At 34.6% G+C, this 26,844-nt stretch overlaps 3 protein-coding genes across 8 annotated transcripts; 2 read left to right on the top strand and 1 right to left on the bottom strand.

Moving 5' to 3' along the window:
• The first annotated feature begins 887 nt into the window (after nt 1–887).
• LOC148613813 (dynein light chain Tctex-type 5-B-like) lies at nt 888–3,821 on the top strand. Of its 3 annotated transcripts, none has more exons than XM_088587450.1 (3): nt 888–963; nt 1,524–1,572; nt 2,909–3,821. In XM_088587450.1, exons 2-3 carry the CDS (start codon nt 1,561–1,563, stop codon nt 3,479–3,481), a joined length of 585 nt encoding a protein of 194 aa, XP_088443576.1. In that variant the 5' UTR covers nt 888–963; nt 1,524–1,560; the 3' UTR covers nt 3,482–3,821. The 3 variants fall into 3 exon arrangements, with proteins under 3 accessions (XP_088443576.1, XP_088443575.1, XP_088443578.1); XM_088587449.1 differs by lacking the exon at nt 888–963 and adding an exon at nt 1,001–1,030; XM_088587452.1 differs by lacking the exon at nt 888–963 and having other exon boundaries at nt 1,471–1,572.
• A 3,203-nt stretch (nt 3,822–7,024) lies between these two features.
• LOC148613812 (cyclin-dependent kinase 10-like) lies at nt 7,025–10,529 on the bottom strand. Of its 4 annotated transcripts, none has more exons than XM_088587445.1 (2): nt 10,438–10,529; nt 7,025–8,723 (listed from the first exon to the last, which is right to left on the bottom strand). In XM_088587445.1, the coding sequence occupies exon 2, from the start codon at nt 8,626–8,628 to the stop codon at nt 7,555–7,557; it is 1,074 nt and encodes a 357-aa protein (XP_088443571.1). In that variant the 5' UTR covers nt 8,629–8,723; nt 10,438–10,529; the 3' UTR covers nt 7,025–7,554. The 4 variants fall into 4 exon arrangements, with proteins under 4 accessions (XP_088443571.1, XP_088443574.1, XP_088443572.1 ...); XM_088587448.1 differs by having other exon boundaries at nt 10,467–10,488; XM_088587446.1 differs by lacking the exon at nt 10,438–10,529 and adding an exon at nt 10,179–10,427.
• A 6,935-nt stretch (nt 10,530–17,464) lies between these two features.
• Nucleotides 17,465–21,428, top strand: LOC148613811 (uncharacterized). The gene is made up of 2 exons (XM_088587444.1): nt 17,465–17,939; nt 20,636–21,428. The coding sequence occupies exons 1-2, from the start codon at nt 17,474–17,476 to the stop codon at nt 21,193–21,195; spliced, it is 1,026 nt and encodes a 341-aa protein (XP_088443570.1). The 5' UTR covers nt 17,465–17,473; the 3' UTR covers nt 21,196–21,428.
• Nucleotides 21,429–26,844: the final 5,416 nt, after the last annotated feature.

Raw genomic sequence — 26,844 nt, 5'->3', positions numbered from 1 at the left:
CAGCATAAAATCCTAACCAACCAACATGCAATTAATCAAAAAGAACTACACCAAATAAAAAAGTTAAATCAAGTTTATATAACATATAGCGATAATATTTGTTACTTTTGTGTATTCTTTCATATGTGTATAGAAATCAATTGCAACTTATCGGCCGATCTCGGTATTACGGGCATTGCCGGGATTAGCCGAGGATTATCGATTGGTATAGAAATCAGAAACGGCCATACATATCCCTTTGAAGAGACAATAAAGAAAATTCATAGAGTCATTATCTAATTCCAATTCAGTTTGAGTGTGTGTCGGTCCATTTTTATAGTAAACTGCAAAGGCCGTATATGGAAAGGTTAATCACTGAGTCCCCAGTTGTTAACATTATATTAAAACTTATCATTTAAATATGCATGTAACGCAGGTTATTTTTTTCAAAGACCTTGATTAACAGCATTAAAAGGTAATAAGGATCATAAAAATACCTCAGTCTAAACAAATATTTTCCAGCCAAGTTTTGTAGAAGTAAATTTAAAGATGGTTGATTTGGAAAGGCGGAAGAAATGCTTTGGCTATTCACATGAAAAGACGCACTGCCACAAGGACAGTGGCTATTAAGACCTAAAGATCCGCGACTACAAGACTACTGTGCACTTCATAGTACACATGTATTTATCAATGATAATTCAATGCGCTATTTTCAATTTATTACATGTAACATGGTATATGTCCTTCGCGATAAACACAAATCAAAATAAATATTTAACGCGACAATACCCAAACTCTATAATAAATAAATAATTTGAATTTTAATTACCCTTTTAAACTAAGTACGTCTCATCGTGAATAAGCTGCTTAAAGAAACTGTGTTCTCTATGCTTGTTTATTTGGTTAATGTATGTTTTATGATGTGGATAATATATTTAAAAGATTAATGCGGTTTTTATTGTTAGATCAGAGGTCAGCACCGCGGTAAGTTTTTGATTCATTTTTAAAATATAAATTGGTAGTTAACTTGGAAGGAACGGCATCAAGTTAGGTGAGAATTTGCTTTATTTTCTATCTTTTATGATGAATTGACGTTTTTCATTTGTTTGAAATATGGCTGATCCTACCGAAGCAAAACAAAGCAACTCTCACTTGTCATTAGCTGAGAGTCGGTATACCGGTATCCTGATCAAAACACATGGAATGATAATTGTAATTTATCATTCACTAAACTTTTATCAAAGTCTTCATTTACATGAAGTTTTAAGGTTTCTAACACCACACCAGAATCTAGAGATTTTGGGAACAGATGGGGTTAAAACTCCAGGCTTAAATTAGTTTTGCCCCAAAACTCAACCAAATTTCCAAATAAAATGGGATGGTCAAACAGTCGCAACACCCTAGATTCGCAAATGATAATACTTCACTGTCACTAAATATCTATGTGGTTGTAAAATGACCTTCAAATTTGTATATTTTGTGAGCAACAGTTATACACGCATACATTTTATGTAATGTTTTATTTTTCTACTCTTTGAGTTTAGATCCCGTTAACACAGAAGGTCTGAACGCCCAGAAACTATGTCAGATTCGGTAAGTTTATTAGATACGCGAACCCAGGTTCCAGTGGCCCTTTTCACAAAAAAATCGTAAGAGTAAAATTAGTAGTCGTACGTTATGACGTCGCAATACTTTTATTTACTATGACGTCATAACTTACGACTTTTAGAGAAAAGGACCACTGACATTAAATATCGAAGAGGAGGTAAACTAGGATGAGTTTCACGCCGAAGTTAATAGTATATAAGTTTTAGAAGTTCTCAAAAAATATTTGGTACATTGTATATATTTCGCCAGAGAAATGTCCGGTGTAATTGGTTCCTTAAGCGTTGCACGATATGTTGTCCACTTTTGCGTCGGTTTACAAAATAAAACATTGACGAAAACAGATTACTGTAGACTAGTCACGTCAACGGAACATGTTAAGATAATTAAAGCGTAAAATTATATCTCTGAATAACATGTCCATTTCAGGTTAAAATTCCCATGTGCTAAATATAAGGAAAATGGATATGGTCAATATGTAAGAGACAACAACCCCACCGGGATGTAAAATGTGTTTCAGGCAATCTAATTCAAACAACTGCCCACCGGGATGTAAACGGTTTTTCAGATAATCTAAATTCAAACTAAATCTTAAACGTCGTAATTACACGAAAGAGTGGACTCGTGGAAATATGAACGGATTATGATATTTTAAAAGGGAGTTCAGGTTATAATGTGTTCAGTTTTGTCCAAATTTTGCACGAAAATCACAAAATTTTCCAAAAAGAGGGTATGTTAAGCCTAGGGCCCCCATTACTTCCTCCAATAGACGATTCTATTTTACCAAATTGTGTTAATCAGATGTATCATCCATTACGGCCGATCTGTTGTCCAGCACTGTGTGTCTTCTGTACTTGTTCCATGAACATGCATATAGACACAAACAAATTCATTCACCCCCATTATCTAGTATATGGTGCCAGTGAGTGTGTTTTGTGTTTCACCTTTTTTGTAACGACACTCCTTGTGCCATAGAATAAAGCAACTCTCACGTAATTTTTTACTACAAAAATACTAATGACAAAGCGTTTTTCAAAACCGGATTAATTGGACAGCACTGTTAATGTATGATAGTCTCGGTAGTTAATTATTCATTACCCTGACTTAAACAAGGCATCTGATTACATTCCCCAGTATAAAAGTGGCTAAAACAAAGCTGTCGATAGCATACCCCATATCATTCCAGATAAACATCACGTGATATACATGCATGTTATTTTTAAAAGTTGAAAACTCTCTTAAATGAAAAGTATACCGCAGTATGTCAAATTCATTTGTGACGCATGCACGCAGTAGAATATGCACTTCACTTATCCCTTTTCAGACTGATGGTAAAAAGGAATCGGTGAATTTTCACGATGACGCCCAAGATAGCAAATTCCTCAAGACCCCAAGTACACTTCACAATAGGAACCGAAGGCGATCTTCATTCGCCAAGTTGACCTCAACGCAGACCGAATTATTACGACATCGTCGCCTGACAAGAGCTGGACTGTCGGATTTAGTCGAAGAGAAGCAGGATGATAAGCCAAAGGTCAAACTAGAGAATACATACAAAATGAGCCCAGACAAAGGCACAGAATTCTCGTCGTGTAAAGTGCAACAGGAAGTTTACAAGACATTAGAGAACTATTTAGGCGACATTGCTTACGACCCTGAAAGGTGTTCCAAACTCTGTTTAGACCTATCGGTTCTGGTCAAAAACAAAGTTAAGGACCTTGGGTTCCCACGCTATAAAATCCTCAGCAATGTAATAATTGGACAATGTAAAGAGCAGGGTATACAGACAGCCAGTCGATGTGTGTGGGACGACAAAAATGACACATATGCTTATGCCGTTTATAAGAACTCGTCGTTATTCGCAATCGGTATTGTGCACGGTGTTTATTATGAATAATTCAATGTATTTTAAAATCATCATAATCCCATACCCTTGTGTTTCATGATACTTAAAAGTCTTTATCCGAGATTAATTTATTTTACAATGGGCAATAAATGCATTTGATGTGATTATATTACAATAGGTGCATTTAAAATAGAAATATCCTAGTGTAACCTGTTTAATCCGCACAAAGTAGAAAACGAGTGGCGAATCGGGGGGATTTTATTTGTTTTGCAGTTTAAATATTGTCAACATCCCAGACATGCAAAAAAAGTGTATAGGAATTGTTTCTAAGGGTTATATGCGTTTCAGCAATAAAAATGTCAACTGATTTTATTCGATGCAGTACTAGTGATGTCACGAGGCGGTGTCTAGTCGAAATGAATGGAAAAAAGTCCCGGCTGCCAGGAAAATTATAGTAACTAGTTTTTTTTTCAGTCAACAATTAACAAAAGAAAAAAGACCCCAAAAAGCTTCATCTGCTAAATGTAAAGAATGAAAAAATGTTGACAGTAAGAATGATATTCATTACATCACTCTTTGGTTTGTTTCCATTATCAATAAGCCCCCGAGTTGTTACAGTATATAAATTCATGTTTATAAATACAATGTACTACACTACACGTTGACGTACTCCTAAATAGTTAAAGTGGGGAAACGCTCTCGGACCCACGTGGGGTCTGCCAGTAGGCCAGAGCGTGAACACAGCAGCCCAGCCGCTAGTAGGACATACTCTGACTGAGTTCTTCGGTCAGATATCCCGAAGGCTGGGCTCCGCTACCTTCTACTACTAAAGGTGCATTATAGTTACATTAAGACGCACTGTTTCGCACACCAAGTTACCCTGTCAAATTTTGTAAAACTTAAAATCAAAAGTTGAAATTTGGTGGATATATTGTTTAAATGTAGTTAAGCATTTATACATGGACTGACGTAATATATGTAATAGTAAACAGGTGTAATTTAGATGAAGAATGGTATCCAGAACGTTTCAGTCCCCTGCCGTGTTAGGTTCTCTCCTCAGCATCAGATGGCACGAGACCACAATTAATTTTGAAGTGCATTTCAATATACACATTTGAGCAGATTAAAAAAAATCCACCTGCGCAAACTGAATAAAACTTCTCTGGCCTAAAGATATGTACAAACAGGATTTTATATATAAATTGTAGAAAATTTTACCATCATTTTCTGAAATTAATACATATAATTCGGAGATGGGGTAAACATGACAAATGAACCGAGTTAAAAGTCCTAAATTTTAACCTTCTTCCACTGAACCAAATCACAACTTTAAGTCAGAATTGATTAATGAAAAAAAAATCCCATGTAATTTTAACCTATTTTCTACCAATTAGAGGCAAAACTTCAGCAAATAAGTTTCCAGTAAAAATATGAAAAAATGTGGAAGGTACCTACTACCAAAGTTGGAACTATATTGGAATTAATTGTGTTCTCTTACCAGATGGCTGATTTTCAAAATACCTTATTTCGCACGAACTTTTGGAACTAAAATTGCGAGAGAATGAATCGAAAAGGGTCTTGTTATTTTTACCCTTTACTCCATACATGCTTTCATTCTGTGGTAGTGTCTAAGTGCCTGATATTTTATAAAACATATTATTTGATTGTTTTGGAAAGGCACCCCTGATATGTACTAAAACTCAGTAATATTTTTTTCAGTATGTTATGATGGCTACTGGATATTATAACAATAATCACTAAATTACTTTTAAATGACTTGAACCTCCACACACCAAGGATTTCAAAAACATGCACTTTTTTATTGCAAAACACTAGAAATTTCTGTGTGGACTGCCTCAAAACAGCTTTATTTCAACAAAATGAGACCAGAGTTTCAGGAATGACCTAATTGTATTGTACTACCTAACTGGCATTACTAACAGAATCCCTGTAAGGGGCGGTCGTGCGAGATTGGTAAGGATAGTCAAGACCGTAAAACATCCAATCATCATCATCAATGTACTAGTCGGGGTGCATATTTGATAGTGGGAGCAAGCCCCTGTGGTGACAATGAGAAGACTTCATTCCGCCTGGTTATAGTTTTCTAGTTCATTGCACTGCAAACTGCATTTTATGAAGTTGGATATGGATGCATCATGTAAATTAGTATCAAAATCCAAATAAAAACTATTGAAAGTTATGGTTCTGAGTAAATGGAGACTAAATTTCATCATGCAGCCATGAGAAATTTTCAAGAACTTTTAAAATGTCCTATGCACATACATGTATTTGTACAGGATCTGTATAAATATGTTTTGCAAAGTGCAGACTGATGCATGGAAATTTTAAACTTTGCATACTGTGTCTATTCAAAGGAACTAAAAATATTACACAGCAGTTTTCCATTCAAGTATTGAAGATGAATAGAAGACAATCTTAAGAATGTTCGCAGGTCTATTTCAGAATAACAAGGAATTCAAAGGGTATTGAAATGTTAAGAGCTTTCATGCTAGAACAATATAAGAAAAAATAGACGAGTGGGTGTTCTTTTATTAAATATAAGCATTTTAAATTTTGGCGGGAAAAGGATTTCTTTAGATTTTATCTATTTACAAGTACTTTCTTAAAAAAAAAAAAGATAGCCAACACAGTAAAATTTGTCTTTTTTTTTACTTACAATTTTCATCAGGAAATAACTCATGGCACGCAATTTAAGTTTTCTTTTTCGAACCCCACTACGTTATCAGTTTTTGGCCAATCAGGAAACAGAATTTTGATCAGGTGACTTGTGTTTCCATGGAAGAGCGTCTTTAAGGTCAAAGAGTAAAAAAGCAAAACTATACCAACTGCATCGGAAAAACACCAAAGAAATAAAAATGATTGTATAAAAAAACTTCCAAAATAACATTTAAGGTGTGGTGTGTTTAATAAAATTATAAAAAAGAAAAGTAAACAATATTAATAGTGTCAAATGCATAATACCAGAAGAGTACTAAAATCTGACATAAATGGCCGAACATGACCAGAAAACATCTTTAATTACCTACATTTACATGTATCATAGCAGCTATGATTTTGGTAAAATTCGACCTTAAAATTTGTGTTGGCGTAAAAACTTTTTTTAAAAAACATCAGAATCATGTCATACACGTTTAAATTGTGTAAGTTGGGAGGTATGAGGGGTTCAAATAGGTAGTGGACCCTAAATTTATGAACCAGGACTTTAAAATTCCTCGAATTTAAACCTTTTTCAGGACTTTCAGTTTTTCTCAAGTTGTTCTTTGATTTGAAACTTAGATAAGTCCAGGACCTTTCACTCCTGAAAATAAATTGACATTCAGAAATGTCAACTTTCCTTTCATCTGTGGCAACATCCCTTCAGCACCTGTGTATGGAGTGTTCATATCACAACTCATACGTTATGCCAGAGCTTGCCGAAACTAAACAGACTTTTTGTATCGGGCTAGAACTCTAACAAATAGGCTTCTGGAACAGGGTTATGTTGCTACCAATCTAATTAAAACTAGATCTTGTAATTTGTCCACTACGTTCCTGCATTCAAAATATATACAGACTTCTATTGATAATAGCATATCTTTTACAACAGTTTAATACATACATGTACATGTAACCTTTTCCTTAAACAAAATTCCATTCTTTGGTATGAAGCCATTGAAAACAGGAACTATGCCCCATAGTAAATCTATATGTACATTTTTTTGTATATTGTAAGGTAAATACATTGTAGAATAAAAAAAAAGAGAAGTCAAATTTCAATTTTTTTTCTTCAGATTTTTCATGCAATACCTCATGTACATTTAGGACAACTATATGTATTCCATTGGACATGTACATGTTTATGAAATTATCTACAAATGAATTGAACATATGGCTAGAAATGAAATATACATTGATTAATAAATCTGCAATTATAAAAGCCAAATAAAAAAACGTATGGTTTCATCTTTTTCCGGACTTAGCAACATTTCAAGCCGACCTCAGGAGTTGCTTAAAAAAAAATTCTGACCTACTGACCCTATTTTATTCAAAGAGGTGACCGGACCCACACACATTTTTTACTTGGCCTAATAATAGGAACACATTGAACACATATTTTGAACTCATCACTTGTGGTCAGATTCATCTCTCCTCTTTAACCGATGCTGTGGAAAAGATGGCATAAACTCAGGTTCACATGGATACGGTTGTTCTTTAAAGTATGAACTATCCAATGCATCCTCAGCAGATGCTCGCTTGTTTGGATCGTACATGAACAAGTAATTCAATAACCTTATACCAGCATCAGTTAACCAAGGGAATGTATGCCGCACATTATTATAAGGCTGCTTCTTTAAGTTAATATCAGCCATTCCTGGTAAATCATTAAAACCGGGCCATATTGCCTCGGTTGGCGTGCCAAAAAGTTCTATAATTAACTCAAGTTGATGGATTTCTGACCTTCCAGGCAGAAGTGGTTTGTGAGCAAGAAGCTCACCTAAAATACAACCCGCTGACCACATGTCTAAAGCTGTAGTTTGTCTCTTTGAGCCGAGAAGTAATTCTGGTGCCCTGTACCACAATGTTACCACTCTTGGAGTCATTGGTTTAAGAGGTAACTGATACTTCCTAGCCAGTCCAAAATCAGCAATTTTCACACAACCTTTGTCTGTCATTAACAGATTTGAAACTTTTAGATCCCTATGAACAATGAAATTCTCATGGAGATATCGCAAACCCTTTAGCACCTGAATCATTATGCATTTAACTTGAGCTTCAGTGAAAGGGGTAGACATATTGTCAAGCAAAGATGCTAGATCTTGTTCACAATATTCCATGACAAGAAAAATGGCGGTAAGGCTACGTCCTACAACAACTTCGGTCATTTCTACTATATTGTCATGGCGCAGATTTAACAAAATGTTAATCTCCCTTAGACCACTTACTGGAATTCCATTTTTCTCTTTTTCCATTCTCATTTTTTTCAAAGCCACAATATCATTAGTCCTTCTGTCACGAGCTCTATAAACAATCCCATAAGTACCTTCCCCTACACGGTTAAGCTTTTCAAAGTCACTGACACTGCGACACTTCCCATGGCGTGCATCATGAGGAAGTTCAATCTTTTCTCCTGACAAAATAGAAGTCAACTTTGGAGCCTCCTTATCGGAACTTTGGGATGAATATCTACCTGTTGCCATGGTGAACACACAAGAATAATTTCAGATTAACAGATCTTTCAATTCTTTTAGTTGAAGCTCACACATCACCACACAGTGCCTTAGTTGTTCTACTTCTGTAAATATAAGTATTGCAAATTATTATTTACTTGCAACAAATATGGAACTCTTCTAGGAAATTGAATTAGATTAAGTATGGAAAAATGGACTCTACAATGAACATGTCATACAACCAGTTGTATGAATAATGATCATATATACATATGTAGTACTGAACAACATAAATGTTTTATTCAAATCTTAATATTTCTATGAAATGTTATTTAATGGTTCTCTTCATAAATAATGAAATTGACACCACTGATTTATTTCATGGGATTAAGTCTTCACGTTGGTTATCGATCTACTGGAATACAACCTTTGACCTATTCATCAAATTTTTGCCACTCTGTGTCAAGCAGTCAATATTATTTCTTATGTATGGTGCATACTTGACAATTAAGCAGTGACTACCATTTTGAAAGTAATTGTTGTTAATTGACTTGGGGTGGATCCAACAATCTACCATAATAGATGACTTTCTCACTCACTCCTGTTCCGGAAAAAATCATCTTTATATCTTAGTCAACTACGGACATCAGGCGTAAGATTAGAGACATTGATTGCAATTGGAGCCATTAGGAAACAGAAACATGAATCTATTGCAAAAAAAATTGATACATGTAATATAAAATAAGACTGAGCCTACGAGGAACAGATTATTTTTACTAAAATAACACTTAATTTTGTTGTTAGTTCATTGTTATGTTATTATATCACTGATATCTCCTATAAGCATCTGCATTAAAAGTTTCAAACAATTACATCCTAACTGCTGGTGTCACTTCCAACAGAAAGATTTTGACCTTATCATGTTTTGACTGAGAATTTACATATGTACATATAGCTTACACTCCATCACTATAATAGAGAAGCATTTCAGCTATTTTTAGGTTTGGAGATGTACTATGTAAATGTTTTTGAAAAATAAAATATTTTTTACACCTACTTACCCTATTTTTTCTTGCTTGTAGCAGGGAACAAGACTTTTTTTGCCTAGATTTACATTGTTGGTATATGTGTAAACCCTTTTGGGATTCAGCGTCCAGAGCTATTTTCTAATTTGGCTGTCCACTAAGCAGCCAAATCAGAAAATAGCTCCGGACACTGAATCCCAAAAGGGATTAATGTATGTACACATCACACTGTACAATGCAGACTACATGCATGACTTCATAGCCATAATAAGAAGTATTCTTAACAATAGTTTTATGACCCAGCTATTCAGGGGCGTATACGCAAATACACAGTTACGTACTTTCGGAAAAAGTAACAAAAATAAAAACACACATTTTAAAGATGAAATAAAGGTTATTTATCACATATGCATACCATGAACGTAGTATAGGCTCTGAAAAACTGGCTCCAAAATCGTTAAAATTCATGAGTTTCCCTCAGGGCTTTGCCTTGCCGGACTCACTGGGGGCCTTGAGCGACCACCACCCCCCCCCCCCCCCCACAAGACCACTCACCGTAATTTTGCGTACAACTAAAACAGGCCTAGCTACGCCCCTGCTATTAAATATTCTGATCTCCTGTACTTGGCAACCGTAATACTGCGCACAATACTGGTAAAAAAATGTTACACGTGCAATGTATTTATCATCTTCCAAAATTTCGTAATTCCTTGGCTTGAGCAGATGCCTATAGCTCTAGTAATTCGTTAACTTGACAATCGTAATTGCGTATTCGATAGAAAACACCAGTAACAAAATCTAATAGCTAACTTACTTGTTACTTATATTATAGAAGTTATTTACAAATTAGGTAGAACGCTAGAGGAACGCCCACGTTGTTTGGTTTACGCGTTGTTTTCATCAGGGGAATTATAGTATAGGGGAGAGAAACACATTACAAAAGGTGTGGAAGATTTTTTGGGGTATTTAGTCATATAATTTCTTGAACGGACCTTTTTACCAATCGGAACTACTCGGCCATTTCCGCTACACTAAAAATAACCTCGGATGCAGAAAGGATAATTTCTTCCTGGAAAATTGCCGGAATTGTAGTCTAACGTGAATCAAAGTAGTTCTACCCAGGCACCAGGTGTCGCTAAATATTTGGGTTGGATAGCACTAGAAATAACTCGTCTAAGAATTTCGGCACGAAGCGTGGAGCTAAGAAAAAAAGTAATGGTAAAAAAATCAACCAGTTTAATTATAATTTTATGATCGGATCGGTCTAATTCCCGACAGATCCATCCTCCGAGGTTTTTTCTTTTTGTGTAACTAGGAAGGCTGTGGTGTTCCGACTGACCTTTTTTCTTTACTTTTCGTCAGGTACTTCATTATTACACCCCGAGTGGGTTAAATATAGGCAATATACGCCGTTTTAACAGATACTAGTTATAAATATAGATTTTATGCAACTTTACATGAATACGGATTTTATTTATACATAGATACGTGTATATGACCAATGTTTCTAAATGGTGACTGTCAATATTTTCATATATTCAAAGATGTTATTTTGGAATGGAATATTTTATTGTCAATTTGACACCCATAACTGAGCAGATTACAAAACAAATATTAAAACAAACAGGTAATATTAAATATGCTATATTGTTGTTTTAAAACAATATGATTGCAATTTTAAGCACAGTGACCCCGCAATTAGTTTTACACATTATATGCAATTAACTACTTGGTGACTTTCAATTTGATATTTGATCTGTTATCATGTAAGTGCATGATCCATAAGGTTACAATTTTTCTTACAATAGTGAATTCGTCTTCACAGTACACCAACCAAACCTATTTTTCGCGTCGTTCAAATATTTGGAATGTTAATTCTTTGTATTTATTTCACCAAGTGGTTTTGTTCTTCCAGTTAAAGCTTGGTATTGAAGTGAGATTTGTATGTTTGTTTGGAATGGAATATACATAGCCCCCCCCTTTGCATCCCAATAAATCCCATCCATTTGTGTTGTGTATATAAACATCCAATTAATTCACAGATTCAGTTGGTTTTTTTATTTTGTAAAATCATTTGATCATGTAATTTTTACACTGATTTTGCAACTTGTCCCCCCCCCAAAATGGACTATTACATTTCAAATAGTAAATACAATACAGTCCCTGAATAAAGCTATATCCAACCTCTGAATTCCACTGAGTCCATGATGGAGGTACTTCGGCTTTATCATACACATTAAACGGAACTAATATGGAAAAAAAAATCAATAGACCCTTATGTGCTAAAGGTAGGTTAGTCGATGAGCATGCGTAGAGCATGATCAATATACACTTCCGCGAGGAAACTTCTTTTGTTCTACCCAAGCCCTATCTCGCGGAAGTGTACATTGAGCATACTCACCAACTTACAACAAAAGGGTCTATGACATCTTTATTGAGAAGTCGTGCAGATATAATAACAGTTTTAGGTGTATAATCGTAAAGACTTCTAGAATGTTCAGTTTTTGTGTGAGCGCGTTTTGTTTTTGTTTTGTTTTGGTTTATTTAGAATAGAAAAGCTCTTCCTTTGGAACTGAATGTACAATTGTATGAATATTTACATTACTGGTTAATAATGGTTGCATAAATGAATAACGGAGAAAAAAAATCTTTCTTGAGTAGTATATGGGTTCATTAAAAGTTTACCAAGTGTGTTTGGCAAGATTTTCAAGACCTGAAGATTTTAAAAATCAAAACATAAAATCAGCCTTATTATTTTTTTTTACTAAAATAACCACTATAGTTTTAAAACGGCTGAATTTTTATAGGTTTGCATTAAAACGGCCCTCATGATTACATCAAGAGTCATCTCACAGAGACTGTTGATTAATACTTGTCATATCTATAGTCATTGACCGGGCCAAAAATGCATCATAAATATATTTTTAACTTCTAGATTTATTCATATCAAAAACTTTATTAAGGTCTAATATATGTCCTCAGCATGGCGAAATAACTCAACAGTCTTATCTTTTATTCCACATGTGACCGGAAACACACAAAAATATGTAAAGTCAAAGTAAGAGGTATAATTTCAAATAAAAAATGCCATAACTGTAGTGTGATTTCCACATGATAGAATATATCATGAGTGATAACTCAATTGAAATGAACATATAACTTTTGCTTAGACTGTGGCATAGTTATTTTGAAAAAAAAAAAGCAATTTCCCCAGGAACGGTATCAATCTGCGGTTTGGTGTGATTGATATTTGTAACAATTGATATAAGTGTTTATGAGACAGTTTATACTACTTGAGTTATATATACTGAATATTACATGTCAAAATCTGTATCACACGCTGGATCAACCCAATACTCCTATATCACCACAAGGGCCATCGACCCACAGGTGATATAGGCTAGAAACCACTAATTCCACTTTCCATAGGCTTCTATGCAAATTTCACAATATTCAGTGGCTTCTCTGGACTTTACCTTAACTTTAACCTGCAGAGGACTATATATCAGCATGATTCTACATATGTCAGCTCACAATCCTCAGAACGGCATGTGGGGTTAGCAGACTTGCAGTGCAGTACTGGTCACCAGAAGTGAAGTGTCTATAAATAGCATGGGAAATCCCAGTGTTTTCACAAGACAGGGGTATATTTAGAAATCATTATGGAGATTAGGCTTCACATCACAAGAAGCAAAATGCACCTATAAAATGTACAGAAATGTTTTTCCTTTCAGAAACTGTTTAAAATTTTTAAAATAAGATGAGAACTTTATTCACAGCACTATGAGGAACAGGGGTAATTTCTGCGTAGGACTATTTTTGCGTACGTTCCAAATGTTCATTGGTTGAATTGGTGGTCTGTAACCTAAAGATCGAGGGTTAATACATCGAGTGATACAGATTTAACATGTGTTTATTATATAATATATATTTTAATCATACTTCATGTATTGTCTGTGAATGGGTGCAATATAAGGTATATGATATAGGTCCAGGGTGTCGATATAGGATATGCGATATAGGGTAGACGAAATAGGGTTGAAACAAACACTTATAATGCATATACAAAAGTTATATTTTAATCTAAATATACGATATATAGCTGGCAATTGACTTCAACTAGGTGAGATATAACAAGGACAGGACTTATTTCACCAATTGTGGCTCTAGTTTGAATGATTTGACAGACAGTTGAGACCTTGAGTTCCCTTAATTGAATTTCGACGTGAAGATTTAGAAACTTGAAAAGGCCAAGTAGTAGTTTTGTAGTTCAATTATGCAAGATATTATGTCAGTTTACATGAATGAACACAGAACTCTCTGACATTCTACACAATTGAAAAACAAACCACTAGTTTGCCTTTTAAAGTTTCTAACTCTTCAAGTCGAAATTCAATTAAGGGAATTCAAGGTCTGTTTGTCAAATCATTCAAACTAGAGCTACAATCGGTGAACAACAAACTTCTTGTGGTCTTTCCAAGTTTCTAAATGTTCAAATCACAAAATCAATTTATCGACCTCCAAGTCGAAAATGTCTGTCAGACATTCAACCTTAGGCAGCCGCAATCATTGAAATAAACCATCTCATTAGATACATGTACATGTCCCTCTCAACTAGCTACATTTCGCAGTTGATAAGCTTTATAGTTCAAGTGCTACAAGTTATCGCATAGACACCTATGTGTCATTTAAAGTGCGTAGATTCTTAGGCACCTAGTTCCAGACACACGTACATAAATATAAACTCAAAACTCTTAGAATATAATTTCAACAGTTATGCCTGATGCAGATTCTAACCATGCACTTTTCAGGCCCTGTAGCACCTGCAGCTCTATTATCTTCACACATGGTCAAAATAGCCCAATAGAATGATAATTACAAAGAGCAATATAACCAGGCAACAGACTGACACCATCCCGAGAAATGTATTATTGAAACACCTATGCTATCGTCTTAGCAAAGTTTAATTTTTAATTGTCATCTCTGGGCTTCCCATGTCACGGGACGACAACCATAATAAAATACGAGTTACAGTGAGTGATTCATCGGGATATTTTCGGGGGTTATGCTACCCTTTTGCACAATATTTGGCCCAAAAATAATTGGCAAATGATAGCATGGAACCCCTTGCTTTATTTGAATTTCTTGGTCGGATCCATTTCCCCCTTTTTTGTAAATATTTGGATCCGCCAGGGCCTGCATGACAGCTTCAGCATTCCTCTATATTTCATTTCTATTGTCGATGAATATTTATAGCCTCACATGTTTTTTTTTTCATTTCTAGCTAAACAGTAAATAGTTTATTATGCGTCTAACATAAATAGACAACTTGAATATATAGACAGTGAACGACTGCTTGCTTAGAAATAAACATGTACCGATAAAAGGTTAAAGGTCAACTACTTTTTATTGGATCGTTGTTAATGCAAATGTACAGTCCTAGCTTATCAGCATATTTAGTTAACAAAAAATGTTGTTTATTGGGTTTGTTTATTGGCGTAAATAACCTAGAATTAAATTTGATATATTACAAATACTTTGTACCAATAAAACGGACCGAACTATTTGTATTTGAATCTAAATGGGGTATGCCAATGGGGCTATTTTACTGCGATAGAGTAAGATAATTGCAGATACCATCAGGCTTTACACATCTAAAGGCTCTGGTGAGTGCTATTTCAATTCTAATCTTCGATCTAAATTGATAAAAAGAGCACCGAACATCCTTAACATATAACATATCTCGCGTGTGCTATATACATGTAGCTATGAACTTAATCCGGTTACCGATTTGTTCACGAACATTTTTTAGCTTGACAGCACTAGTGCAACTGGTGGTCCACAGGCCTAAATACTGGCTTTTTAAATTGTAATGACGTTTTTTACAAGAGCCTTCTGTAACAATGATAAATGAAACAAATCCTACATATTTTGACTAACATTCAGCATACCGTACGAATAAGAATATGGTCAATGTAAGGCGCCAATTAACGAGTGAGCAGAACAGTTTACATACAATAACTTCAAATGAAATAGTTATTAAAAACAATAAACAATAATTCAGCCGCAAAAACGTAAAATACATATATCAATTTGGAGTGAAGTCCGAGCATTTTTGTGCAACACACATCACACCATAAACAATTAAGTGATCTAAGCCTTTAATATTCATCCAAAAGATAATATTTAAAAAAGATAGCGAAAATCGTCTATCTAGAAAATCTTATCTATTTCTTCCTCTAATAATTACAGAGAATCGCATCATTGACTACCTTCACAATAAACAGATCTTTATCATTACATTGTACTAAGCTTAAACAAATCTTCTGATTGTGCATTGTAGTAAGAAGTCACTCACACCCCCCCCCAAAAAAAATAATAATAATAATTACAGAGCTTGAAAAGGGTCATTTTTAATGTTTTAATATCACAGTTTTTACTCTATGTTTGGGTTGTAAACTCGGAAAGTAGGCCACCAATTGACATATTGAAATAGTGTCTAGGACATAAACCGGATATGAATGAAGGGCTTTTGCATATTTGTTTACAAACATGAAGCTAGAACGTGTTATTTATTTTTGGAAGAAGAAATGCTGAATTAATTTTTTATTTCACCGTGAAAGTCTAGACGGTTTAAAACGAGTGCATCGCGAGCCGGTTCCGAATAGAAAGTATGTGGTTGTATCTTTCTTGTAAATATCGTTTGTTATGGATTCCGTTTCAAAAGCACATTATACCAGCCTTCATGTCAAATTTATTATCAAAACAGTACCAATGACGTGAACTGTTTGCACAAAATATTTTTAGAGCTGTCGCCACAGCATGGGGTCTGGTTAAGTAAAAAAAACCTCATAGGTGTCCATTTTTAGAACTGTGGGATCCAGTTTAGTGAAGAATTTGAGCCCAACTTCTTTTCTTTTAATCGAACAGAGCGATATGGGTGGTGGAAAATCTAGTTGAGGAAACTCTCCATTGGAAAATGAAAGCTCAGTATATAATATATTGTATCTATCCCAAGTCTTGTTGCTCTGGGGAAAAGTTCAGGAATGTGCGTTTCGGTGTGTGTGCATGCACTTCATGAACTGTTTTGTTTGTTTCAGTCACAGTTTCTGTATATTTGTTTTATTTCTGTTTTTGGTTTTTTAAATATCTTCCTAAAACAATTAATTAAGTTTTAATATTATCTCCAAGGATTTATTATTGTCCGACTTCAGGAGTTTATGCCAATTTCTGGTCTGCCCCCCCCCCCCCCCTACAGGCACTTATTATCTTTGGTAACGTGAAAGTACAGATGTGGTCATTAATATATCTATTATCTCAGCAGGGTCTTAAGTTGGATTTTGGAGCAGTTTGTCTTGGCATGTTTTTGTTCAATGAACACAAAATGTTATATAACTCACAAAAAACCAACAAGCTCTTGGATAGATCAAATTATTTTTATTTAATTAATAATATTTTAGGAAGTCGAGGCTAAAATGTAAGTAAAAGAGAAAAAAAACTACATAACTTTGGTACAGGGACTGTATTTATATTTAGTAGGTTTTAGTCTTGATTTTAGCGGTTCGGTATTTTCGCCGATTTTTCAAATAAAAAGATGATTAAGTCTGGATTAAGATACACATGACCAGTGATAACTGGTTCTTACATAACATATAATTTTTCCATTCATTCTCTTGATTGTTTGCCGGTTTATACCAGTTCATGTTTTTTTTGTAAACATGCGTGATAGCTACGTGATCAGCACTTGTCGACCAATCATAACCGTTGTCACAAAAGTTATATGATTTGATTGGTCAAAAACAGTCTATTGATTGCCGTTTTCTTGCATATTATCATATCGACCACAACAAATGCTACATTGTACAAATATCAGAGCAACCGTTCATATTACAAGAAATAAATTGAATTTACTTATTTACGAAATGTCTTTCCAAATTGTTGATGAAAATGTCGAATACAACCCAACTGTTGGGTTTTTGAATAGCTCATGCTTTGAGGTAGATGATATCCGCCGCCTTTCTCTGTATGCTACTCTCAGGGCAGACGATCTGGAAAACATCAGATGCGGCGGTGATCATGAAAGCTGTCAGAAGAAAAAGGGGTACCGAAAAACAGAGAAGACAAGGACATCTCTCCAAGAGCTTTTCACTCCTCTGAAGCCAATTCAACTTCAAACAGGCGAGCCCATACAGGAGGAGAGCTCTTCCACTGAATCACTGAACCGTGAAGACGAATACCTTAATTTGGTGGTAACCGATCCTCTTGGAATAGAATATAACGTGAAAGGAATCAAAAGGAATGAATTTCCTGTTATAGGTAAATATCGTTTAAATATTTGTTCTGTAATTTCACAAGTTAATGGGGTGTCCACTGAGATAAGAAAATGCTTGCTTGTAATAAAACATATGGGAGAAATGTTGTACTGACTTTTTCGAATTCGAATTCACCAACTCTTTTATGTTAATGTGAAACTTCAGAAAGATATGCTTAAAGTTTTTATTTGTATAGTATTTTTGGCTTCAATATTTGGGCACATTGTGTGCGGTTTAACGTTTCTTCCATATGCTCTGCCTTTTGATTTGCTTTTAAGTGAGTGGTAAGTACTAAAATGTATATATAAGTAATTTCTTCTATACATCTATATACCTTGGATAAGTATAGATCTGCCGAATTATACAGAATTACTAGAACAGTATCTGGCATTGTGCCTGACGGTTTAAGAGAAGGAATTCTTTCGCCGTGTGTTAATAATTAAATGACTCGGTACATCTATTGATTTGAGTCTGGATGCTACATGCGTCATCATTACCACTCCTCTTCAAGGAGATGAATTTAATAATTGATTTTTGATAGAAAAATATATAGAGATAAAATTGATGGATCATGCGAACTGTGTGTGAAAATGACTCTGTTTTCATGTTTTCTTAGATGGCACCAATAACTAGAAATTTTACTTAGGATGAGCATTTTAAGATCCTCAACATTTTCGTCAAACACAAAAGTAACTGTTTTCCGGTGACAAGAACAATCGAACCCATCTTTCTTTATAGCTAGATGTGTTATTGCACAGTCTTCATTTACACGAGTTGTCTCCTTCCACCATGAGACAAATACTAATACAGATACCAATTACCGAAATTTACAATATTTAGAACATTAGTATTTTGTTTAGCATCTTTATTTTGAATCTTTTGGATGTATAAAAAAATTCTGTTGCTTGAAATTGCAAGATTTCTGAAAATCACAATTAAGACATAATGGGACACAACTCCCATAATGGAGACTGGTTAATTACAGTGTAATGTTGATTTTTCATGATATTTTAAGTAATAATTTCACAATATTGATTGTTATCTCCCTTTGATAAAATGTATGTATATTGTGTATATTTTGCCATGTTCCTTCACAAGATTTTCTTTTACAGTTTTCTCAAGTGTTCGGACAGAAGTTGGATGACCTTATTACAAACATACTCAGTTTTGAGTATAGTAAGGTAGTCCTTATAAAATTGTAATATATTTGTCTAATTGCTCTCACTTGTACTGTTCAAGGTGTTCGTGTGAAAAAAAGGGGACAATCGTGGGTATGGAAAAAGTGGAAGAATTACGGGAGGTTGAAGAAATTTTCAATGCAGACTGGGGAGGTGTGAAAAAGGACTGAAGAATTTAACAAACTTCGAGGGTTTTTCTTGAGAGGGGGGGGGATGGAGAGAAAAAATAATTTGAGCTGGGAGTTGAAATGGGTCATCATTTTGGGAACTTGGTACGCGCATCTAAAAACCAACATTGGTTTAAACTATATGCGCTTAAATGAAGATAAAAGAATAGAAAGATTATTACAAGTATCAAGGAAGTAATCGTTAATGTTTATGAAATCTTCCCATTTCCTGTTGTTTCAACAGGTTTTGACTACACAGATTGTACATGACCGACTGTTTTGAGATGAAGACTATTTGGACAGCTGACGCTTATCATAGACTCTTTTATCATATTGCTGAATTTCATTTTTTCTTTAAACATTTTTTTCGCTAAATTAAGAAAAATGATCGGATTTTAAGATATGAAATTCCAATTTTCATTAAATATTATACTTGTTCAACATATTTTTACTATTGTAAACTTCACGAATTAATTTATTTTAATTTCATGCAAATGTTATAATTTATTAAATTGAAAAATTATATCATTTCTTTTTTCATCTGCTGATTCATCATTTTCATTGATTCGTTCATTTCATCTCTTTATTGTCTGTTCATTGTTTCATGGGTGGTTGATGAGTTTTGGGGTGTGGAGGGGTAGAAAGGGAATTCGTAAACTGAGGGTCCTGTAAATGGATTGGGTTGTTTCGTGTGTAAGGTTCTTTCAATGAAGGGCATTGTCATCAGGATTGGAGACAATGGGCTTGAGTAATCACAGTGACAGGAATATTGGGATTGGGATCTAGTGACATCAGCTTGTGTAGTTCAATGGTTAAAGGTTAAAAGTTAAATGGGAAGAGGGTCCAGAGGGGTCATACAATGAGAGATTCAGTTCACCCTACACCGATATTATTTCTGAAACGGTTAAAACACACAATCTTGACAGCACATCACTTGCACTAAGATACAATGTAAATAGCATTAAATAAAATTTCAAACTATTATATTACCAACGTCAACACAAAATAAATACATAAGTATCTGAAAATTCTAACATGTGCTAAGGCATTAGTATTTTATATCAATGTCACTAGCAGAAAAGTAATTCACGTGCAATATAAACCACACATAGACACGAAAGCACTTATGAAACGTTTATATACCGCAGGATGAATATTGAATAAAAATTGACAGTTTTCAATTTTTTTAGTGTTGACATGCAATTATGCTAAGTGTACTACTAACACTTTATGGCGCTGACTTTTTTTTGACTAATTGTGCATTTTACACATGTTTATTTATTGTTTAAGACATAACGAAACTACTGATAAAAACCTTTAGGGAACAGTTGATTTTCACAAACTCATTCTTTCAGGTTTTCACCTAGATGACAGAATATGTCCAGGTTTCAAGTACCAGGTCAGATCCCTAGATTGCAATCAAAAGGTATTCGATGGGGAACCACGTGTGCTCCAATCTATCGGCATGGGTTACGGAAAGCGTCTCACTTTCAAGAGTGACAGGAGGAACCTCAACGAATGCTACTTCTGGACCGACAACAATCCGGAAGGTTTTGGATTTTCAATAAGCGCCATTAGCAAGGGAGACAATTTTATGATTTACGACTCGATGAACCAGAGTGTAGGAGAAGTTGTCGTTGAGTCGGTTGAAGGACCACAGGTCGAGGAATCAATGACTGCATATAAAGGAGACGTTCGAAAAATGGTGCGAGTGCGATTTACGTGTACCGTTCATCACCATATCAGATTTGAACACAATTTAGACATTGCTAATGCAATTAATGACATTCAGGTAGTTGAAGGGTTAGTCGAACTGGTAAAAACACGGAAATTAAAGGAGGCTACCGTTGTGTGCATCAAAGACGTTTTTCTTAATAAAATTGGACAATGCACTTTGTGGAATGATGCACTGTAAAGAACTGTGATACATGTACATCACACCTGACCCTCCTTACCATTATTATAAGAACACTGCTTATACATAGCAAATTTAGAGAATCTTAATTAAGTCCTTCATAATATCCAGTTTTATTATGTGGACATTAAACTCATTATTTCTTCATTTTTTTATGCATGTTTAAATCCTGTTGTTTTTTATTGTTAATGTCTCGAGATTTTTGTATTAAAATATTTAATGAAATGATGAAATGATTGTTTTATATATTGATGGCCTGTTTTCTTTGACGCATATAACACCAATTGTTGTGGAGAATCCAAGAGCTTTCAGTTAATTTTACATTTTTTGGGATCCGCCCCTATTTAGTGGGGGGCCATTCACGTGATCGATTTTCAAAATTACACGAACAAAAAACAATGCTACACTGAAGATATCCATAGTTCAATTCAAGGTACAATCCATACGAGTACCTATAATTAAAAGTTTTGGTTGATTGTAAATGGAAATCCCTGGTACAACCCCAAAATAGGTCAGTCATTGGCAGCTTTCTGTACCTTCACTGATATCTTCATCTAAAAAAATCTATAAAAGTTGACATGTTATGCATAAAACGTGTGTGACATCGAACATTGTCACCTTGAAAATACATGTACTTCAATACCATAAAACAAGAAAAAGTACAGTGAATAGTATTGTACTCCGAAAACAACTGCACCTTAATCACCACATATTTACTTGTCATTCTTTCAGGTATTAAATCTGTCTGGAAATTGGTGATCTTCACAGAAAACAATGCTGATGAAAGTTTAACTAGGGGAGCTAACAACCATGGTGTGCAATTCTTTATAATTTTAGTATAGCGCTTTGGCGTTAGCTATATAGATAGCTTGGTGCATCACACAAAGTGTAGGTGGAGGAGAAAAATCTGTTTATGTTGTGATTGTGTCCCAAAACAAATTTAGCCAGCATTTGAAGTCAGCAAAATTCAGCACCCACCTAAAAAATGGTTCGCGTGCCTCGAAAAAAAAGACAGTTATATCAATCAAAGTAGCAGTTCAAATACTGTGGGGCATTCCATTTAATGTTTTCCTACGTCATACGTTAAGTCGAGTAGTCGATCCGTCAAAGTAAGGCCTTTGTAAAATATTGTGTGTGCATTGCTGTTGGGATTTTAGACAATACTGCCCACATCTACGAACTCTCTGTGATGGACAAAGTTAAATTTGGAATTCCAATATTTCGATCATTAAAAAATAAAAAATCACTTTTTATTATAGACCTGTGATTAATTTCATGGCCTTGTCAAGCTAGCCGCATTTGCGGAAATGACTCTCGTCGATCTTATTTGAATTTTCAGCTGAAAATCGAACTTATTGAAGCTATACTGAAAAAAAACAAAAGGCTCCCAGGAGCCTGAATCCCTCACCTGGTTGAATTTTTGCCTTTCAAGGACAATAAATTAAACAAGAAGTTGTCCAACAATTTTGACTCGAGAAAACTTTGATAGGACTTGTCATAAGGATCATTTTAGTAAATGAAAGTCTAAATCTATCAGTTTTCAAGACATTGGCTGAAAATTGTTAAAAAAACATGTCATTTTCCCCTGTCAAGAGCAATAACTCTTATAAGAAGGCGTCTGACAAATATTATGCCTGAAGACTTTTGTAGTCCTAAAAATAAAGATCATTTCAGCTATTGAAAGAATTTGGCTAAACCTAACCGTTTTGGAGATATATGCGAAAAACTACTGTCTGACCCCCTGTGTTCTATTTTAGTAACAGTGGCCATGTTTTTCGAGGGATCAAAAACCCCACTTCAGTTCTATGCAGGATACCCCAAGGAACTCTTATACCGAGTTTTGTTTCAATTGGTAAAATCATGTCAAAGGAGAAGATTTTTGAAAGAAATAACATTAAAAACTCCAACATGGCTTAATAAATTAAATGAAAATTTGACCGCAGATAGATCTCATCATGCTGAATACTTTTACCCCTTTCAAAATGGGCTAAACCTAACCGTTTTGGAGATATACGCGAAAAACTATTTTCTGACCCCTATGTTCTATTTTTAGTAACGGCGGCCATGTTTTTCGACGGATCAAAAATCTCCACATCTGTTCTAGGCATGATACCCCAAGGAACATTCATACCAAGTTTGGTTTCAATTGGTCAAGTGGTTTCAGAGGAGAAGAGTTTTGAAAAATTGTTAACGACGACGACGACGGACGCCAAGTGATGGCAATAAAAACTAACTCTTCGATAGAGGCTGGATTAGCATAGTGTATCCTTTTGGGTGTAAGTTTGGGAGGTAGAACTTATGAAAAATCAAGATTTCATGCAAAGCATTATTCATTATTTAAGGGTGTGTACGCCGGGTCCGCTCCCCATGAATCCGCCCGTGTTGTTGGGAACATACTCAGATTGGTTAAAAGGGGGGACACTATAGTCACTAAGGTGAACGGCGTTTTCATCAACAGCAATAACAACAAAAAGGGGAAAATGGGCGTCTTTTTTTGCTTTTTGTCTTTATACTTCTAACAATATGGAATCGCACACATGTTTGAATTATTTGTTGTATAAATGTGATGCTTCGATACTTAAATTCTAATGCATTAACTATACCTAGAGGGAGAACTATTAGCAGATATGACGAATATAATTTACAGCAAGAATAAACCAGTCTGGTCCCGAATTCAACATGTATTAACTAGAATGCTATAATTCTGTGCTTAGAACTTTGAATTTAGTCACAAAATTGTTTTTAAGATGTATTGATTGAAAGGTGAGTATAGTACTTTGTTGAATAGATATTCCCTTTGAAGAAATATAGATATTTAATATTTTTGCTGTTAACAGGTGCAAGTAAAAACGTTGAGGTTATTTTCAATTGACTTTGACTGCCGTGCAGAAGGAAATACAAACAAACAAACAAAAACACGTTTTTACATCGTTTTTTTTTTGTGTGGAGGAACTGTATAATTTTTGTCTCCAATTCTAAGCAAGTGATTAAAAATGCACGAGATTTTGATCTACCGGGCGGTAATAAAATTTCTGCGTGAGTTTTCCCGCCATTTTACATTTCCGAATTTTTTTTTACAGATTTCACGAGAGGAATAGATTCTCATCCAATGCTTTCGGGGATTGCAAGATTTCCACACTCTTGATATTTAAATTTTTAGATTTAACCCACTCGCTGAAGCTTGCAAGTTAAAAACCTTAATTTTGATTATTTCGAGCGTAGAAATATTATATTATTCTCGAAACTGAAGGAAAATTTATATACAATGTATTTATCGGTCATTTTAAAAAAAAAGGTCGATATTGATTTCTGGAATTCCTGGAAAATAAACATTGCTACTGAATGATGAAAACACCTTTATTGTTTAGAGGAAACATTTTTCTAAAGAGAACAAGCAAATTGTAAAAAAAAGAGAACAACCACAAATTAAATAATATGTACATCTTTGTCGTCATGAATCTGGATCTTGTCCATCCTGTACTCCAGCAATGCTAGAGGTTGTCTGGCAAGCTATTTTCTGACTTGGTGCCATCCTAACCTCTAGCATCTGACATGTTTGAAAACAATTGTGTAAATATGCCATGTATGTAGATAGTTTAAACCTGAACACCGGCGTTTTGGAAAGACTGATCTGTGGTTACCGTAACAGTTTTGACATATCAACAAAGTACGGGTTCAGCCAATTCAACCTGTACTGGTTAGACGCATTCTTCGTGTAGTTTTTGAGTAAACTGCGTCTTCAACTTTTACGTTTATGAAATTATGTCTGCTACCATATGCATATGGTTGTATGAGGTCTTGTCCAAGAAAGATAATCCTGTAGAGTCTACCTTTCAGCAACTTCAATAGGGACATGTATTCTGACAAAATTAACTTTCTGAGACCAGGTTTCTCCATTTTTCTTTGTTGAACTAACCTTTATGTTGACTTTCTATAACCTAAGCTATTTTTAGTGTCCATATTGTCAATAAATTGTTTATTTTTCAAATAAAACAACAAACATAACATGTGGGACAACCAATTTTGTTCAATTTTGTTACTTTTAAATCTTTATATCACGTAAATGTCGAACATCCCACGTTATTTCTTTCTGTCAAATGTGTAACACAAAAAAAACCCACTGATGTAAATAAGAATTAATTTATTGTTTTACATGTTGCCGTCTAAAATTGACCTTTTTTGGAAAAGCACCCATAAGCATTTTAAGTGTACTTTTTCTGAGGCAATCCTTTTTCTTTCGCCTTTTGCGAAAAACAATTTTTTTCTTATACGGCTAAAATTATCAAAGGCTGCGAGTAAAAACTTTTTTCCATAAAACATATAGCCCCCCCCCCAAGAAAATCAAATATTTGCCCCCCCCCCCCACTTAATACCACAAATACTATAGAGACATTTTAAATGAAAATTACAGAAAAGTAACAATGAGTAAATAGCAGATGTGTTAAAAGGAGTTAGCAAAAACAATAGAGAGATAAAAACCACGATTTTTTTTTGTAATTTTATTAACTAACGACTTGTATTTATCTTTAAAAAAATCCAGGCAGGTTTTCATTTCTGAATAAATAAAAAACAAACAAACAAGAACAAACAGTGTATGATTAATCAAGATCTATTCGCATTTTATTCCAGTGTTGAATACCATTCTATCCGCGAACTGCACGGCCTGTACGTCGGGTCGTTTGGCACGGATCTTTTCTTTCTGTATTTTTTCAAGTTCTTCCTTATCGTTCATGACTTTAAACATAAGTTCCTCATTTCTCAGGGTTAGACTTTCATACTCTTCCTTCTGAGAATCAATTAGCCGCTTTTGTGTCGACTTTGCTGTTCTTATTTTTAGCAATTCTTGTCTATTTTCCTCCAGTTGTATTGGAACACACGAAAACGTTGTGATGACTTCTTTAATATTTTCTAATGGCTGAATTGCAAATAGTTTTCGTTTTATACGGACATCCACCAGTTTTTCAGCCAACATCTTCATATCTTCTTCATTAGTTTCAATATATTTATCTCTAATATCTTGCAGTCTATCAAGTTCATGGTCGGTTTCATCATGAGCTTCGGATAACCTCTGCATTCTTTTAAGGGCTTTATAAACTTCCATTTCGACTACCTCTCGCTCAGATTTGTACTCTTTTAGAAACGTTGAACCCTCTTTGTTCTTCTCTACCCACTCGCTGAATCCATATTCATCCTTAGTTCTATCCAAATTACTCCGTAAATTGATTATTTCTGAATGGATATCAAATACAATTTTCTTTCTCTCTTCAATGCGTTTCTCGTCCTTTTCTATTTGGTCTCTTAGCTTTCCCGCAACGCAAGCCAAAGAAGACATTTGCTCATACATTTTATCTATAAGTTCCTCGGCAAGTTGTAATTTCACTTGGTTGATTCGAATTAAATTGCCAATGGTTTCGTAGATTTTTTTGAGATTTTGCTGGCTTAAGTTGATTTCCTGAACTCCATAGAAAAATCGTTTTTGACAGGCAACTAAAGTTTGTTGCGATGCGACATACTGGCGTGAGCCCCTTCTAAAAATATTGAAAAACCTACTTGCCATTCCAAGCGGCAATGTTCATGCCGTCGTGGCCTGTGTTTCCAAGGTGACTACAAGACGTTGTCATTGACGGCATCACGTCACAACAAAACTAT

This window comes from Perna viridis, chromosome 6 (assembly GCF_037379345.1).
Source record: "Perna viridis isolate PV_CMFRI_1.1 ecotype Kerala chromosome 6, ASM3737934v1, whole genome shotgun sequence".
In the NCBI taxonomy this organism is placed as follows: domain Eukaryota; kingdom Metazoa; phylum Mollusca; class Bivalvia; order Mytilida; family Mytilidae; genus Perna; species Perna viridis.
This window is presented reverse-complemented; position numbering and strand designations above follow the sequence as displayed.